The sequence below is a fragment of the Enhydra lutris genome, unplaced genomic scaffold (assembly GCF_002288905.1).
Source record: "Enhydra lutris kenyoni isolate GAN:26980312 unplaced genomic scaffold, ASM228890v2 scaffoldscaffold6, whole genome shotgun sequence".
In the NCBI taxonomy this organism is placed as follows: Eukaryota; Metazoa; Chordata; class Mammalia; order Carnivora; family Mustelidae; genus Enhydra; species Enhydra lutris.
Window position 1 is genome coordinate 18,398,367 of NW_019154090.1, and position 13,291 is coordinate 18,411,657.

Sequence of the window (13,291 nt, forward strand, 5' to 3'; positions counted from 1 at the left end):
GTTTCACCACAAGAAAAAATTGAGGGTATCATTTTATTAAATGCTGTTTTAGCTTTTCTCCTTTATTAATGAAGATCTTTTTTTTTTTTTTTTTTTTTCAGAAATTTCCTAATATTGGAGCACCTGGGTGGCTTAGTTGGTTAAGTGTCTGCCTTTCGCTTGGCTTCGCTTTCATGATCTCAGGGTCCTGCAGTGGAGCCCCACGTCGGGCTCCCTGCTCGGCCCAGAGCCTGCTTCTCCCTCTCCCCGCCCCATCCTGCTTGTGTGTGTGCGCTCTCTTTCTGTCAAATAAATAATTAAATCTTTTTAAATAGTTAAAAAAAGGGGGAGAGAGAAATTTCCTAATATTTAAGACACTCTTGCAATCTCACTATAAACCACAACTTCATCTGTGACAGATGAGCCATTTTCCTTAATATAGAGAGGACTCCCTACAGTGCTAAGCAAAATAAATCAGAGAAAGACAAATGCCATATGATTTCACTCATATGTGGAATGTAAGGTACAAAACAAAGGGGGAAAAAAAGGCAAACCAAAAAACGGACTCTTAACCTATAGAAAACAAAGTGATGGCTACCAGAGGGGAGGTGGGTGGGGGAAAATGATGGGGAGCGCGCTTGTGACGAGCTCTGAGTCCCATATGGAATTGTTGAATCATTATATTGTAACCTGAAACTAATATTAAGGGCACTGTATGCTAACCATAGTGGAACTAAAAAAATAGACGGTGGACTTGCAAAACCCCATAGAAAAGTAGACAAAAAAATAATTTATTACAAAATGTCAGTGATAAGTGAAAAGATTTTCAACCATGCCTATAAAGAAATGCAAGTTAGAACCATAGTGACCAGTTCTTTATGTACCAAATTAGCAAAGACTAGAAATAGTAATAATACGCAGTGGCAGTGAGGGCACTCTTGTTCTGCGGTGGTGAGAGTGAAAATCATCATCTGTTTAGAGGGAGACAGAGAAAGAGCGCACGAGAGCGCGCAAGCTTGCACACAAGCAGGGGGAGCAGCAGAGGGAGAGGGAGAAGCAGACTCCGGGCTGAGCAGAGAGCCCAGTGTGGGGCTCCATCACAGGACCCTGAGATCATGACCCAAGTGAAAGGCAAATGCTTAACTGACAAGCCTCCCAGGAACCCCAGGGAAATTTGTATTTTCCTAACAATATTTTACTAGTCAGAAATTCTTGTTTTGTCTTGCTTTTGTTTAAGTGGGCTCCACGGAAGCCCAATGCAGGGCCTGGACTTGTGACACTATTAAGACCCGAGCTGGGGCACCTGGGTGGCTCAGTGGGTTAAAGCCTCTGCTATCGGCTCAGGTCATGATCCCAGGGTCCTGGGATCGAGCCCCGAATCGGGCTTTCTGCTCAGCAGGGAGCCTGCTTCCTCTTCTCTCTCTGCCTGCCTCTCTGCCTACTTGTGATCTCTGTCTGTCAAATAAATAAATAAAATATTAAAAAAAAAAAAAAAGACCTGAGCTGAGATCAAGTGTTGGATGCTTTAACAACTGAGCTGCCCAGGCACCCCCTGGTCACAAATTCTTGTAAGAAATTCAGAATTTTAGAAATTCTCAAAGACACAAAAATATATGCAGGGAAAGTTAGTGAGCCATTGCTTGTAGTAGTTTAAAAACTAGAGAAATGCAAATGTCTATTAACAGCTAGATTGGTGAAGTAAATTAGGACATACCCATAAATTAGAACATTGTTTAAAAGAGTGAGATAGGGGCACCTGGGTGGCTCAGTCGTTAAGCGTCTGCCTTCGGCTCAGGTCATGATCCCTGGGTCCTGGGATCAAGCCCCACATCAGGCTCCCTGCTAAGCAGGAAGCCTGCTTCTCCCTCTCCCACTCCCCCGCCTGTGTTCCCCTCTCTCACTGCATCTCTCTCTGTCAAATAAATAAGCAAAATCTTTAAAAAAAAAATAAATAAATAAATAAAATAAAAGAGTGAGATATACTGTAGACTCTAACACTCTTCCCGTTGTCGTGGGAGAAAAATCAGCAGAATGAAGGGTAAAAATACAACTCTATTTTTCGTGTCTTAAAAAAGTGGTTATACTCTCTCCTAATGATGACCTGAGCCCTGCCACTTGATGGGAGAATCAGCAGAACCTATAGGATCTTATTTGGAATTGACATTCTCTATTGTAATTTTGTTTCTGTTTATTTTTAAATTTTCTTTTTGTTTCACTGGAAAGATGATGCTCAGTTTAAACATTAAAAGTGTACAACTTGCTTTGTTACAATAAAACTAAATGTGTACACATACACATATACAAAAGTGGTTATAGTAATCTGTGCCTAGAAATTATTTGAAGTAATGGACACTAGCTATCTTTGGGGTGAGTAGGGCAGAATTTCACTTTTCTTCATTGCTTCTGAGAGAGAAAGAAATTTCTACAGGAAGAGCATAATTTGAAAGAGGAAGTAAAAAGGATAAATTTCAATGTAAATTTATATTGCTAACATTTTTTTTTTAAAGGGAATGCTACTGGGGCGCCTGGGTGGCTCAGTGGTTAAAGCCTCTGCCTTCAGCTTAGGTTGTGATCTCAGGGTCCTGGGATCGAGTCCTGCATCGGGCTCTCTGCTCAGCAGGGAGCCTGCCTCCTCCTCCTCTCTCTCGCTGCCTGCCTCTCTGCCTACTCGTGATCTGTCTGTCAAATAAATTAAAAAAAAAAATCTTAAAAAAAATCTTTAAAGGGAATGCTACCTGCAAGTTTTTGTGTTGGAATGAGTTGAGATTTGCATATGGTTTATTATATCAAGTGACCAACTTCTAAATATGTTCCATGGCTTTTTAAAAGAATATGAAGTTGGAGGACTGTGAGAGTCACTATTAAAGTCACAGGAGACAGCCCAGTCCTCAGTGTAGCCCAGGAAACCTTAGGGGCCCCCACAGTCATGCACCATCAATAAACTATACTGTACCCCCAGAATAGGAAGTTGATTATTGTAGAATATTCAACTCTTCCTGTATCTGTCAAACTAGCCTCCGGTAGGAGTCACATTCTCTGCCTCCATTGTTTCAAAACCACAGCAGCATGTCACAGTCTCTCACTGCGGTTAGGTTTCTGTGACTCTGTCAGCTGCTCCCATGATTCCTGTTCTTACTGATGAGTCGTGGGCTGTTCGGGAGCACTGCAGCCGGACCTGGTGAGAGTCTGCTGAGACTCGAGTCTCTAAACATTTCAGTCATCCTGTCCAGCTTACTGTCCTCCCAGTTCCTTCCTCAGAATTAAAAAAAGAAAAAAAAAGTTCTTTAAGAATTTGACATATAAACTCATACTTTGTCAAGCCCCGCGTAAGTTAGTGAATTGATCGACTGTCTCTCAGTTCCAAAGACACTTTTTTTTTTTTTAAAGTTATATGCTTTTGTTCTCATTTCGTTAAAATTACTAGACAGGAATTTTTATGACAGAGTGTAGAAGAGATTGTATAAAGAATGATGACGGACACCTGGGTGGCTCAGTCGGTTAAGTGTCTGCCTTCAGCTGAGGTCATGATCCCAGAGTCCTGGGATCGAGCCCCACATCGGGCTCCGTGCTCAGCGGGGAGCCTGCTTCTCCCTCTGCCTGCTGCTCCCCCTGCTTGTGTGCTCGCTCTCTGACAAATAAATAGATAAAATCTTTAAAAAAAAAAAAACAAACCCCGTTTAAAAAAAAAAAATGATGAACATGCAGTTGTCATCTGGACCTTCTCCGTAAATCTTCAGCAGCATAAAACCTTGCATGTATATCAGCCCCCGTCACTCAGTGCTTGATTTAGGAAACTGTGTTTCCACATGGTCATTAAGATCTCATTAGAGCTGACCCACGAATGTCTTCTGGATGAATGGTTTTCTGGATAATTGGGGCTTAACCCTTTAAGTACCTATTCTATTGGATACCCCTTTAAAAGTGTATGACAGGGGCACCTGGGTGGCTCAGTGGGTTAAAGCCTCTGCCTTCAGCTCAGGTCATGATCCCTGGGTCCTGGGATTGAGCCCCACATCGGGCTCTCTGCTCCACAGGGAGCTTGCTTCTTCCTCTCTCTCTCTGCCTACTTGTGATCTCTGTCTGTCAAATAAATAAATAAAATCTTAAATAAAATAAAACTAAATTAAGGTGTATGACAAATAATGAAATGGGTAATGTTGTTAAAAACAGTCCCATGGTAAGCATCCAGGTGGTAAGTAGAGGGGTGTTTCCTGAAGAATTTTTTCAACTTTGTCGAATGTTTGAAAATTTTCCTAATAAATATTGAGGGGGGAAAGATCACTTTGGAAAGTCCTGTGGCCCTTATTCCAACAGCCTTGCGGTAACTCAGCTCAGCGGGTGGAGCAGCTGAGGCTGCAGGCCCCGGAGCCCGACCGCCTGGGTTCCTGTGCAGCAGCGGGGGCGGGGGCGGCCTAATTGTGTGCCCTTCGGGCAAACACTCTGCTTCTCTGGGCCTTGCCCTTCTTGTCTGGAAAGTGGGAGTGATAATAGCGCCGCTGCAGGGGTCGTGGTGGGAGTGACCTGAGCCCGTGTGTGTGCGGAGCCTCCTCCAGCGCTGAACGCCGCATGGTGGCGGAGTGGCCACTGTCCCCGCGACTGCTCCTTTCACTTGCCTTCCATATCAACCACTGACCTGCTCAGAGAATCACTGGGAATGCTGCTGTCCTTGATCATCGTTTTGAACGACAGTGTGAGGCTCCTTTGAGACTTGGCTTTGAATGACGTGGGAATTATCCCCCAAATCAAGTCCATCTTTGTGTTGCGCACTTTCCCAGCCTTCGCAAGTAAAATGCCAGGAACGTGATTTAACGCTTCCTCAGTGAAGCCCAACCCCATCGCAGACTTCAGGGGTGGCACTGCGGCATCGGTGCCCTGTCTGCAGGGCCCTGTGCTCTCCCGCTCGTGAGTTCTACACGCCCCCCCACCCCCCAGAGCTCAGGTCTCTTCAGTCTGCGCCCTCCTGTTCACGACCAGCCGTTCCCCTGCACCCAGAGCAGAAATAAATCCTACCAGGTTACGTCAGGCAGTAGCAGAAATAAATGATGTCCCCTGTGTAGGGACCTCAGAAGGGGGGAAGGAAGTCCCTCTTGTACAAAACAGAGAGCTTTAGCGCTCTGTCCTCCGCCCCTTTCGGGTTTGACCTTTTAATGGTTTCCAGTGCATTCACGGGTTTTTTCGGTCATCACAACTCAGAGCATTTCATCACCCCAGAAGAAACCTCATACCATTAGCGGTGGCTCCCATTCTCGCCCTCCCTCAGCCCTTGGCAACCACTGGTCTGTTTTCCATCCCTGGGGATGGACCGCTCCCGGGCCTTTCCTACAAATGCAGTGATATGACATGTGGCGTTTGGGGCCACCTACTTGCAGTTCGCACGTTTCCATCCGTGTTGCAGCACGCGATGGCCCTCAGTCCTCCGCCAGATAGACATGCCCGGTTTGGTCCGTGCATCCACCTGCCGGTGCACACTGAGGTGGTTTCTACCTCTTAGCCATTATTATGAAGTCATGCGTATCTGTGAGCAGTGTTTGTGTGAATCTATTGTTACTTCTTCTGTGTGTATATGTAGCACTGGATTTACTGGGTCTTACGGTGACTCTTCATTTCACTTCTCGAAGAACTGCCAAGCTGATTTACAGAGAGGCTCTGCCAATTCACAGGCATCTCACCGGCCACAGAGGAAGGCTCTTATTTCACCCCAGCCTCGCCTGTGCGTGTTGTTATCTGTCATCGTGATGAAAGCCATCCTGGTGGGTGTGGCCGGGCAGCAGGCAGGGAAAGGCCACAGAGGGAGGTCCGGCTCCTGTGGGCCGCCAGACACCCACCCCTTGCCACTTCACACACTGCAGCTGACTTTGGCCTCTGGGCCTGACTTGGGAGAGGCAGAGGCGGCATCTTGTTCTCATGTGTGGGAAGGCTATGAAAAGAAAAACCCTTGTTGGCCCAAACATTTAAACAAGAATTACACTAGATGTTTTGTTCTCCCTCTGACATGGTCAGAATTAATTTGGAGATCGAAAAAAGGATTATTTTATTGTTATTGTTGTTGCTTGGTTTTTGAATCTGAGTTACTTAATACAAGAATACAGAGGGAAATACAAAACAAAACATGTCTTAAGTCTATTAAATGGTATTGGAACCTCCCCAGGTCATACTTCAGTGCCCTACTTTGTTGGTGTGGGGGGGCTCCACATTCAGGCTGCTGGGGAACTTCTTGAGAAAAGGTCCCTGTCATACAAGGCAAGCTGCAGGGTTCGTCTGGGTGTCTGGAAGTACACAGCCAGAGCCTAAGAGATCATGAGCGTTTTTTTCTTCCTCCTTAGGTTTAATAGGAAAAAACTTGCTTTCTGCCAACAACTGAGAAAACTGCCCTTGGAAACTGTTTCTTTGGTCCACATGGAGCAGCTGGAACTTACACTGTGAGGCCCTTGACGGGACAGGCGCTCACCCCCGGTCAGCCAGTGTGATTGTCGCCATGGCTAGCAAGAGGAAGTCCACCACCCCGTGCATGATCCCTGTGAAGACCGTGGTGCTACAGGACGCCAGCGCGGAGGCCCAGCCCGCCGAGGCTTTACCAGAAGGACCCCAGCAGGAGCTGCCCCCCGAAGCGCCTGCCAGCAGCAGCGAGGCTACCCCGACACCCAGCAGTACTGATGGCCCCGCCCTGGCCAACGGGCACCGGGGCACGTTGGACGGCTATTCATATTCCTGCAAATACTGTGATTTCAGATCCCAGGACATAACTCAGTTTGTGGGACATATGAACTCAGAGCACCCAGACTTTAATAAGGATCCAACTTTTGTATGCACTGAATGCAGTTTTCTGGCAAAAACTCCTGAGGGCCTTTCTCTGCACAATGCCAAGTGTCACTTGGGAGAAGCCAGCTTTGTATGGAATGTGGCCAAGCCAGACAATCATGTGGTCGTGGAGCAGAGCGTCCCCGAGAGCACCTGTGCTCCCGACACACCGAGTGAGCCCAACGCTGAAGGGACTGACGGACAGGCCGAAATCATCATTACCAAAACTCCAATCATGAAGATAATGAAAGGCAAAGCTGAAGCCAAAAAAATTCATACGCTCAAGGAGAACATGCCCAGTCAGCCTGTGGGTGACACGGCCTTACCAAACCCACAAGCTGGGGAGACCGAGGCGAAGGAGGGGGACCACCCCTTTGTCAATGGGGCGGTCCCGGTCAGTCAGCCGGCCGCCGGCTCGGCCAAAGGGCCACACGCAGCCAACGGGCCCCTGCTGGGAGCGGTGCCGGTCCTGCCGGCCGGCATAGCGCAGTTCCTCCCCCTGCAGCAGCCACCCCCCGTGCACGCCCAGCACCATGGGCACCAGCCGCTGCCCACGTCCAAGTCCCTCCCCAAGGTGATGATCCCCCTGAGCAGCATCCCCACCTACAATGCGGCCATGGACTCCAACAGCTTTCTGAAGAACTCGTTCCATAAGTTCCCCTACCCAACGAAAGCGGAGCTCTGCTATCTGACCGTGGTCACCAAGTACCCAGAAGAGCAGCTCAAGATCTGGTTCACAGCCCAGAGGCTGAAGCAGGGCATCAGCTGGTCCCCCGAGGAGATTGAGGATGCCCGGAAGAAGATGTTCAACACGGTCATTCAGTCCGTTCCCCAGCCCACGATCACCGTCCTCAACACGCCCCTGGTGGCCAATGCCGGTGGCGTCCAGCACCTCATCCAGGCCGCCCTCCCGGGTCATGTGGTGGGGCAGCCAGAGGGCACGGCGGGCGGCTTGCTGGTCACGCAGCCACTGATGGCCAACGGGCTGCAGGCGCCCGGCTCGTCCCTGCCGCCCGCCGTCACGTCGGTGCCCAAGCAGCCCCCCGCGGCGCCCATTAACACGGTGTGCTCCAACACGGCGTCGGCGGTGAAGGTGGTCAACGCGGCCCAGTCGCTGCTCACGGCGTGCCCCAGCATCACCTCGCAAGCCTTCCTGGACGCCAGCATCTACAAGAACAAGAAGTCTCACGAGCAGCTGTCCGCCCTGAAGGGAAGTTTCTGTCGGAACCAGTTCCCAGGGCAGAGCGAGGTGGAGCACCTGACCAAGGTGACCGGCCTCAGCACCAGGGAGGTGCGCAAGTGGTTCAGCGACCGCAGGTACCACTGCCGGAACCTGAAGGGCTCCAGGGCCGTGCTGCCCGGCGACCCTGGTGCCGTCGTCATCGACCCCGGGCCCGAGGCGCCCTGCTCTCCGGCGGTGGCCAAGGCCCCCGAGGTGCCCTGCGTCCCGCCAGCCGCCACCCTGGCAGCCCCCCCTTCCGCCAGACGCCAGGCCTGGCACCAGACCCCCGATTTCACCCCAACCAAGTACAAGGAGCGAGCCCCAGAGCAGCTCAGAGCCCTGGAGAGCAGTTTTGCACAAAACCCCCTTCCTCCCGACGAGGAGCTGGACCGCCTGAGGACTGAAACCAAGATGACCCGGAGAGAGATCGACAGCTGGTTCTCGGAGAGGCGGAAGAGAGTGAGCGCCGAGGACCCCAGGAGGGCCGACGAGGGCCCCGGCCCGGATGAGGAGGCCGTGGCGGCTGCCGAGGACGAGGCGGGAGAAGGGGAGCTGGTGGGGGACCTGAGGGTCCCCGGCGAAGACGGCTCCCTGGAAGGGCTCAGCAGCCACGCCCTGGCAGAGCGCAAGGTCAGCCCCATCAAAATCAACCTCAAGAACCTGCGGGTCACCGAGGCCAACAGCAGGAGCGAGCTCCCGGGGCCGGGCGCCTGCGAGCCCGAAGAGGAGGGGCCCGGCAAGCCTGCGGAGCAGCCCCCGGGCAAGGCGAGCTGCAAGAAGACGGCCCCACAGCGGCACCTGCTGCGCCGGCTCTTCGTGCAGACGCGGTGGCCCAGCACCCAGGACTATGACGCCATCACGGCCCAGACCGGCCTGCCGCGGCCCGAGGTGGTGCGCTGGTTCGGGGACAGCAGGTACGCCCTGAAGAACGGCCAGCTCAAGTGGTACGAAGACTATAAGCGGGGCAACTTCCCTCCGGGGCTGCTGGTCATCGCCCCTGGCAACCGGGAGCTGCTGCAGGACTACTACGGGACGCACAAGACGCTGCGGGAGGAGGACCTGCAGAGCCTCTGCGACCAGACCCAGATGAGCTCCCAGCAGGTCAAGCAGTGGTTTGCGGAGAAGATGGGCGAGGACACCCGGGCTGTGGCGGACACGGGCGGCGAGGACCAGGGCGCCCGTGAGCCTGCAGCCGTGCACAAAGGGACGGGGGACGCCTATGCAGAGGTGTCGGAAAACAGTGAGTCGTGGGAGCCCGGCGCCCCTGAGGCCAGCTCGGAGCCCTTTGACACCCGGAGTCCCCAGGCTGGACTTCAGCTGGGTAAGGAGCCCTCGGGGTCCAGGGCCATCTGCTGTGGGGAGGGGGGGCCCCTGACGGGCCACGGCGGTGGCTGCTGTTCCTAAGCTCCCTGGCAGTGGGACCAAGTGGCCAGCTGCTTCAGGGGGTAGCCGGCAGCAGAAGCCATCAGAGCGCCATGGAATATGACCTACCGTGTGATGCGTTTCCCGTGTCGTTAGGGGAAGGAACACAGTGGGCCTGTAAGTGTGCAAGCTTTTCTAGACATTTCCTAGCAGTGGGAGAGTAGGTCAAAGCACCCTCAGAGTCAGAGGGAACCACAGCTCCCGGGTGTAAGGAGAGAACAACAGGACTGTTGAGGAAATTCAACTCAGGATGGCGAGCGGAAGGAAAGGGGCTCAGATTGCCCTTAGATGTGGGAAGTGCTTTTATGTAAATGGTGAAAGCCCTGTAATTTGCATTTGTTGCTCTTTCTGATTTGGAGAAATGGGAAATCATCTTCCCTCTTAGACATCTGTGGAATCAAAAGCTTGAGTTTTGTTCCTCCGTTTCTCTGGATCGTATCCCTGGTATTAGCTTGAAAGAAAACTTTAGAAGATAAGTTACCAAAGATAGTTTTAAAGCCCCAGACAAGTCACTTTGGCAGTATCAGGTCCTGACCCCCGGGGTCCCAGCCTCCCCTTCCCCTCCCTATTGTTGGGGGTTTGTTTCCGTAGGAGCCTCATCACAGGATGGCCAGCAGCCTGTGGAAACTGAGCAAGTGTCTGGATTCTCAGATTCTCCGATTTGGGGACCTTTAGAAGTTGGTTCTGGGTCCAGTATTTCCAGACTTGGCCTTGTTTTCCTCAGGCCCCCATGAGTCAGTGAGGCCCTCACAGGCGGTGGTGGGCTCCAGGAAACAGGACTGGCTTTACGGGGCTGGTTGCCTGGGGCACCTTCTCCAGCACTGGGCGTGCCCCTGGGGATTGCTGGCAACTAGAACAATCTAGATTCTTTAAATTAAAATTTCACTGAAGTATATTTTGGGGGTAGCTGGAAATAGGGTGGTGGTTACAAACCCTGTGAATGTATCTAAAGCCATTTAAACGTACATTCAGAAATGGTTCACATGGTAGCTTTTATGTCGTGTATGTTTTATCACAATTAGAAAAGCTAACCGGGAGGTCGGATGAGTGGGTTTGAGTCACAAGGACTGCCCTCCCCTGCCCCCGCTCCTGAATCCACCGCAAGGCCAAGTGTGGTGTCCCCTGTTGGGACAGAGCAGGCGTGGCACTGTGGCCGCCTCCTCTTCTGTCTGAAGCACGTAACCCTTGGCTTCAGGAAGGGCTCGTCTGTGTGTCTGTGCTTGGTCTCTCCACCGCCAGCCTCTGTGCACAAGCCGTGACGGCGAGCGTCCCGGACCGTGGGCCTCTGAAGCACCCAGCGGCGGCCCAGGCTTGGGGGGCGCTGGTCGGTCGGGGGCGCTGCGGGGCTGGCGGGCGGCGGGTGGGAGGGCGCGGCCCCTGTCCCGGCTGCTGGGAGGTGGGGCGGTCCAGGTGGCGGCCGCTGAGGAGGTGACAGGCCTGTGTTTTCTCCTCAGAAACAGACTGAATGGGAACTGCTCACTTTGAAGGACTGGCCCGTCCGGGACGCCGCCTGCCATGGGGAAGGGCTCACCCCGCCTCCGCGGCCACACGCCGCTCCCATGCCCGCCGCCTCCGGGCTCGCCCGGAGCTTCTGGAGGCCTCGCCGCCCGCCCAGAGCCTGCCGCCGCCGCCCAGTGCGCCCGGGGAGAGCAGAGTGCTTGTCAGTCCTTCCTCCCACCACGTAGGACCTTTCCTTTGCCTTCCAGTGGATAAAATAGTTCAGAGTTCATATCATAGACACGGAATCAAGTTTTTAACCTATAAATCCGCCTATCCACATTTAATAAAACATCCGATTACGAACGCTTTCGTCACGTAGAAAGCTGGGTTAGCCAGCCGCGCGGTGTCTCCCGTCATCTCTGCAGACGCCCTGTGTGTGTTCTCTGCAGCTCGCGAAGCCCTGGGCGCCCCCGCGCTCCTCCGTAAGGCGGCGTCTGCCCAGGCCGCTGCCCGAGGGGGCCTTGCCCTGCCCTGCCCTGGGGGCGCCGCGGCACGCGCCGGCCACCTGCTAGTGCTCGCTCCCCGGGCTCGGAAGCCCTTGCAGCCACACTGCTTGTTCGTGGGAGTTTGAATCATGGACCAGAACTTTTCAGTTATCAGATCAAGTTCTTGAAGCATTTGTTGTCAAGCCCGATGTACTGACCGCTGTGCCCACGTTTTTGTTGTTGTTTTTCAGTCTAGATGTTCTGAGAGTGAGAGGAAAACTGAGGAAAGGAGCAGGCGGGGCCGAACGCAGAAGTGCACGGCCCCAGCGTGCGGCTCTGGCCGCTGTGGTTGTCGCAGCCCTTGACCCCCACTCCCTTCACGGCCGCCAGCAGTCTGGGAAGGAAGACCCGCGCTCCACTGGGAGTAAGAGCGAACGCTCTGGGATCTGGGGAGCCAGGAGCTGTCAGAGCGGGGGTGGTCCTCGGCACGGACACCTGCAGATGGGGGGTCCTGGCCGGACACCCAGGGTGCTCGTGGCCCCCCGCGCCGAGGGCCTGGCTGGGTGCTGGGCATCACTGGACAGGCCCTTGTGAGGATTTTATATTCCCAGATTTGGAAACAAGATCTTCTTTAGCCTAATCCTCATACCATTTTTTTAATTGAGAAAAATCACAGGAAAAGGTGCTTTTGAAACACTGGGCAACTTGCTTACAAAGCTGTACGACTTGGTAAATCGCTATTTCCCCAAAACTGGCTGTTCTGAGAGCAGCGGGCGGAGGTGGGGCAGGCGGAAGTCATGTCCCTGGCAGCTCCACTCGCCTGCCAGAGACCACCTGCTTCCCTAAGCCTGTGAGCTTCCCCAAGGCCCTGTGAACATGCTCCTCCTGGGCCCGGGCTGGGGGGCAGCACAAAGCGGCCCCAGAGAGAGAGGGTGGGGGCTTCAGGCACGACAGGCTGGCAGGAGGGTAGGCGCTGTCTCCCTGACCCTACCCAGAACTGAACTGGGTGCGGCCCCTTGCTGTCTTGGCTCCAAGGACGAAGATGGTGGTGGCACCTTTTGCCTTCCAGGAGATGGCTTTCTCCGGACACCAGAAGCCCTTGAGCCCCTGCTCTTCTAAAGTGTCTTCTCCCGCTCTCCCAGGCCCAGTAGGGACCACCTCTGAGTTGTTTCAAACATGATGTACGAGTACTTGGCAAGTTCCACACCCTGTGTTTGTGTCCTTTTCATTTGAGTGTGAAGCCTTTAGCCCCAAAGACCTCGTGGCAGAATTGCCCATGGTGAGTGATTGCCTTCCTGCAGAGAACAGACACCTGGAATTTCTCATTTAGGGTTTATGTACATGCAGATTAATTTATATATACACATAGATATAGTACAGATGCTCATTCGATACTTGTAAAATGTCCACCTGAGGTATACACTTGAGGAAGCTCCCGGCACGTGGCTGCTGGGGAAAGGAGCCTGCGTCGGAGGGAATGCCAGGCCCAAGGTGCCACTGCGGCGGCCTGGCCGGAAACCATCTGAGTGTTGGCGACACCGGCCTGCCGGCCTCCCTCTGAGCCCCGCATTGGCCAGAGGGTTTTAAAGAGAATTTTCTCGGTTATTTAACTTGTGTTCATATTTCATTTACAACCCAAACAGCAACACAAAAAATAAATTTCATGGTGGACAAGTTCACGTAGGACACAGCGACCCAGCCTCAGAACCAGCCTGTCTCTAGACAGTGGAGAAGCTGCAGGCTTGCCTGCCTGGGCGTGTTTTCCTCACAGCTCTTAGCCCTGCCCACGAATGGCAAGACGGCCCAGGTAAGGCCCCCAGCAGCCTAGAGAGGCCCACCCCCTTGCTGTGGGCTTGGACCCGAGCGAATAGTGGGTTGGAGCCTCACGGTCACAAGAATCACGGTCACCGGTGATGGCGAGCGAGACGGCTGGGTCAGCGAGCCG

At 53.1% G+C, this 13,291-nt stretch overlaps 1 protein-coding gene across 1 annotated transcript in view; it reads left to right on the plus strand.

Annotated features, from left to right (window-relative positions):
• The window catches only part of LOC111141401 (zinc fingers and homeoboxes 3), a 59,657-nt gene extending 48,723 nt beyond the window's left edge, over positions 1-10,934 (plus strand). The window contains exons 2-3 of the mRNA XM_022493921.1: positions 6,303-9,320; positions 10,876-10,934. Coding sequence (XP_022349629.1) covers positions 6,455-9,320; positions 10,876-10,886 — 2,877 coding nt within the window. The 5' untranslated portion in view covers positions 6,303-6,454 and the 3' untranslated portion in view covers positions 10,887-10,934. The remainder of the gene's footprint in view (positions 1-6,302; positions 9,321-10,875) is intronic.
• The last annotated feature ends 2,357 nt before the right edge of the window (positions 10,935-13,291 follow it).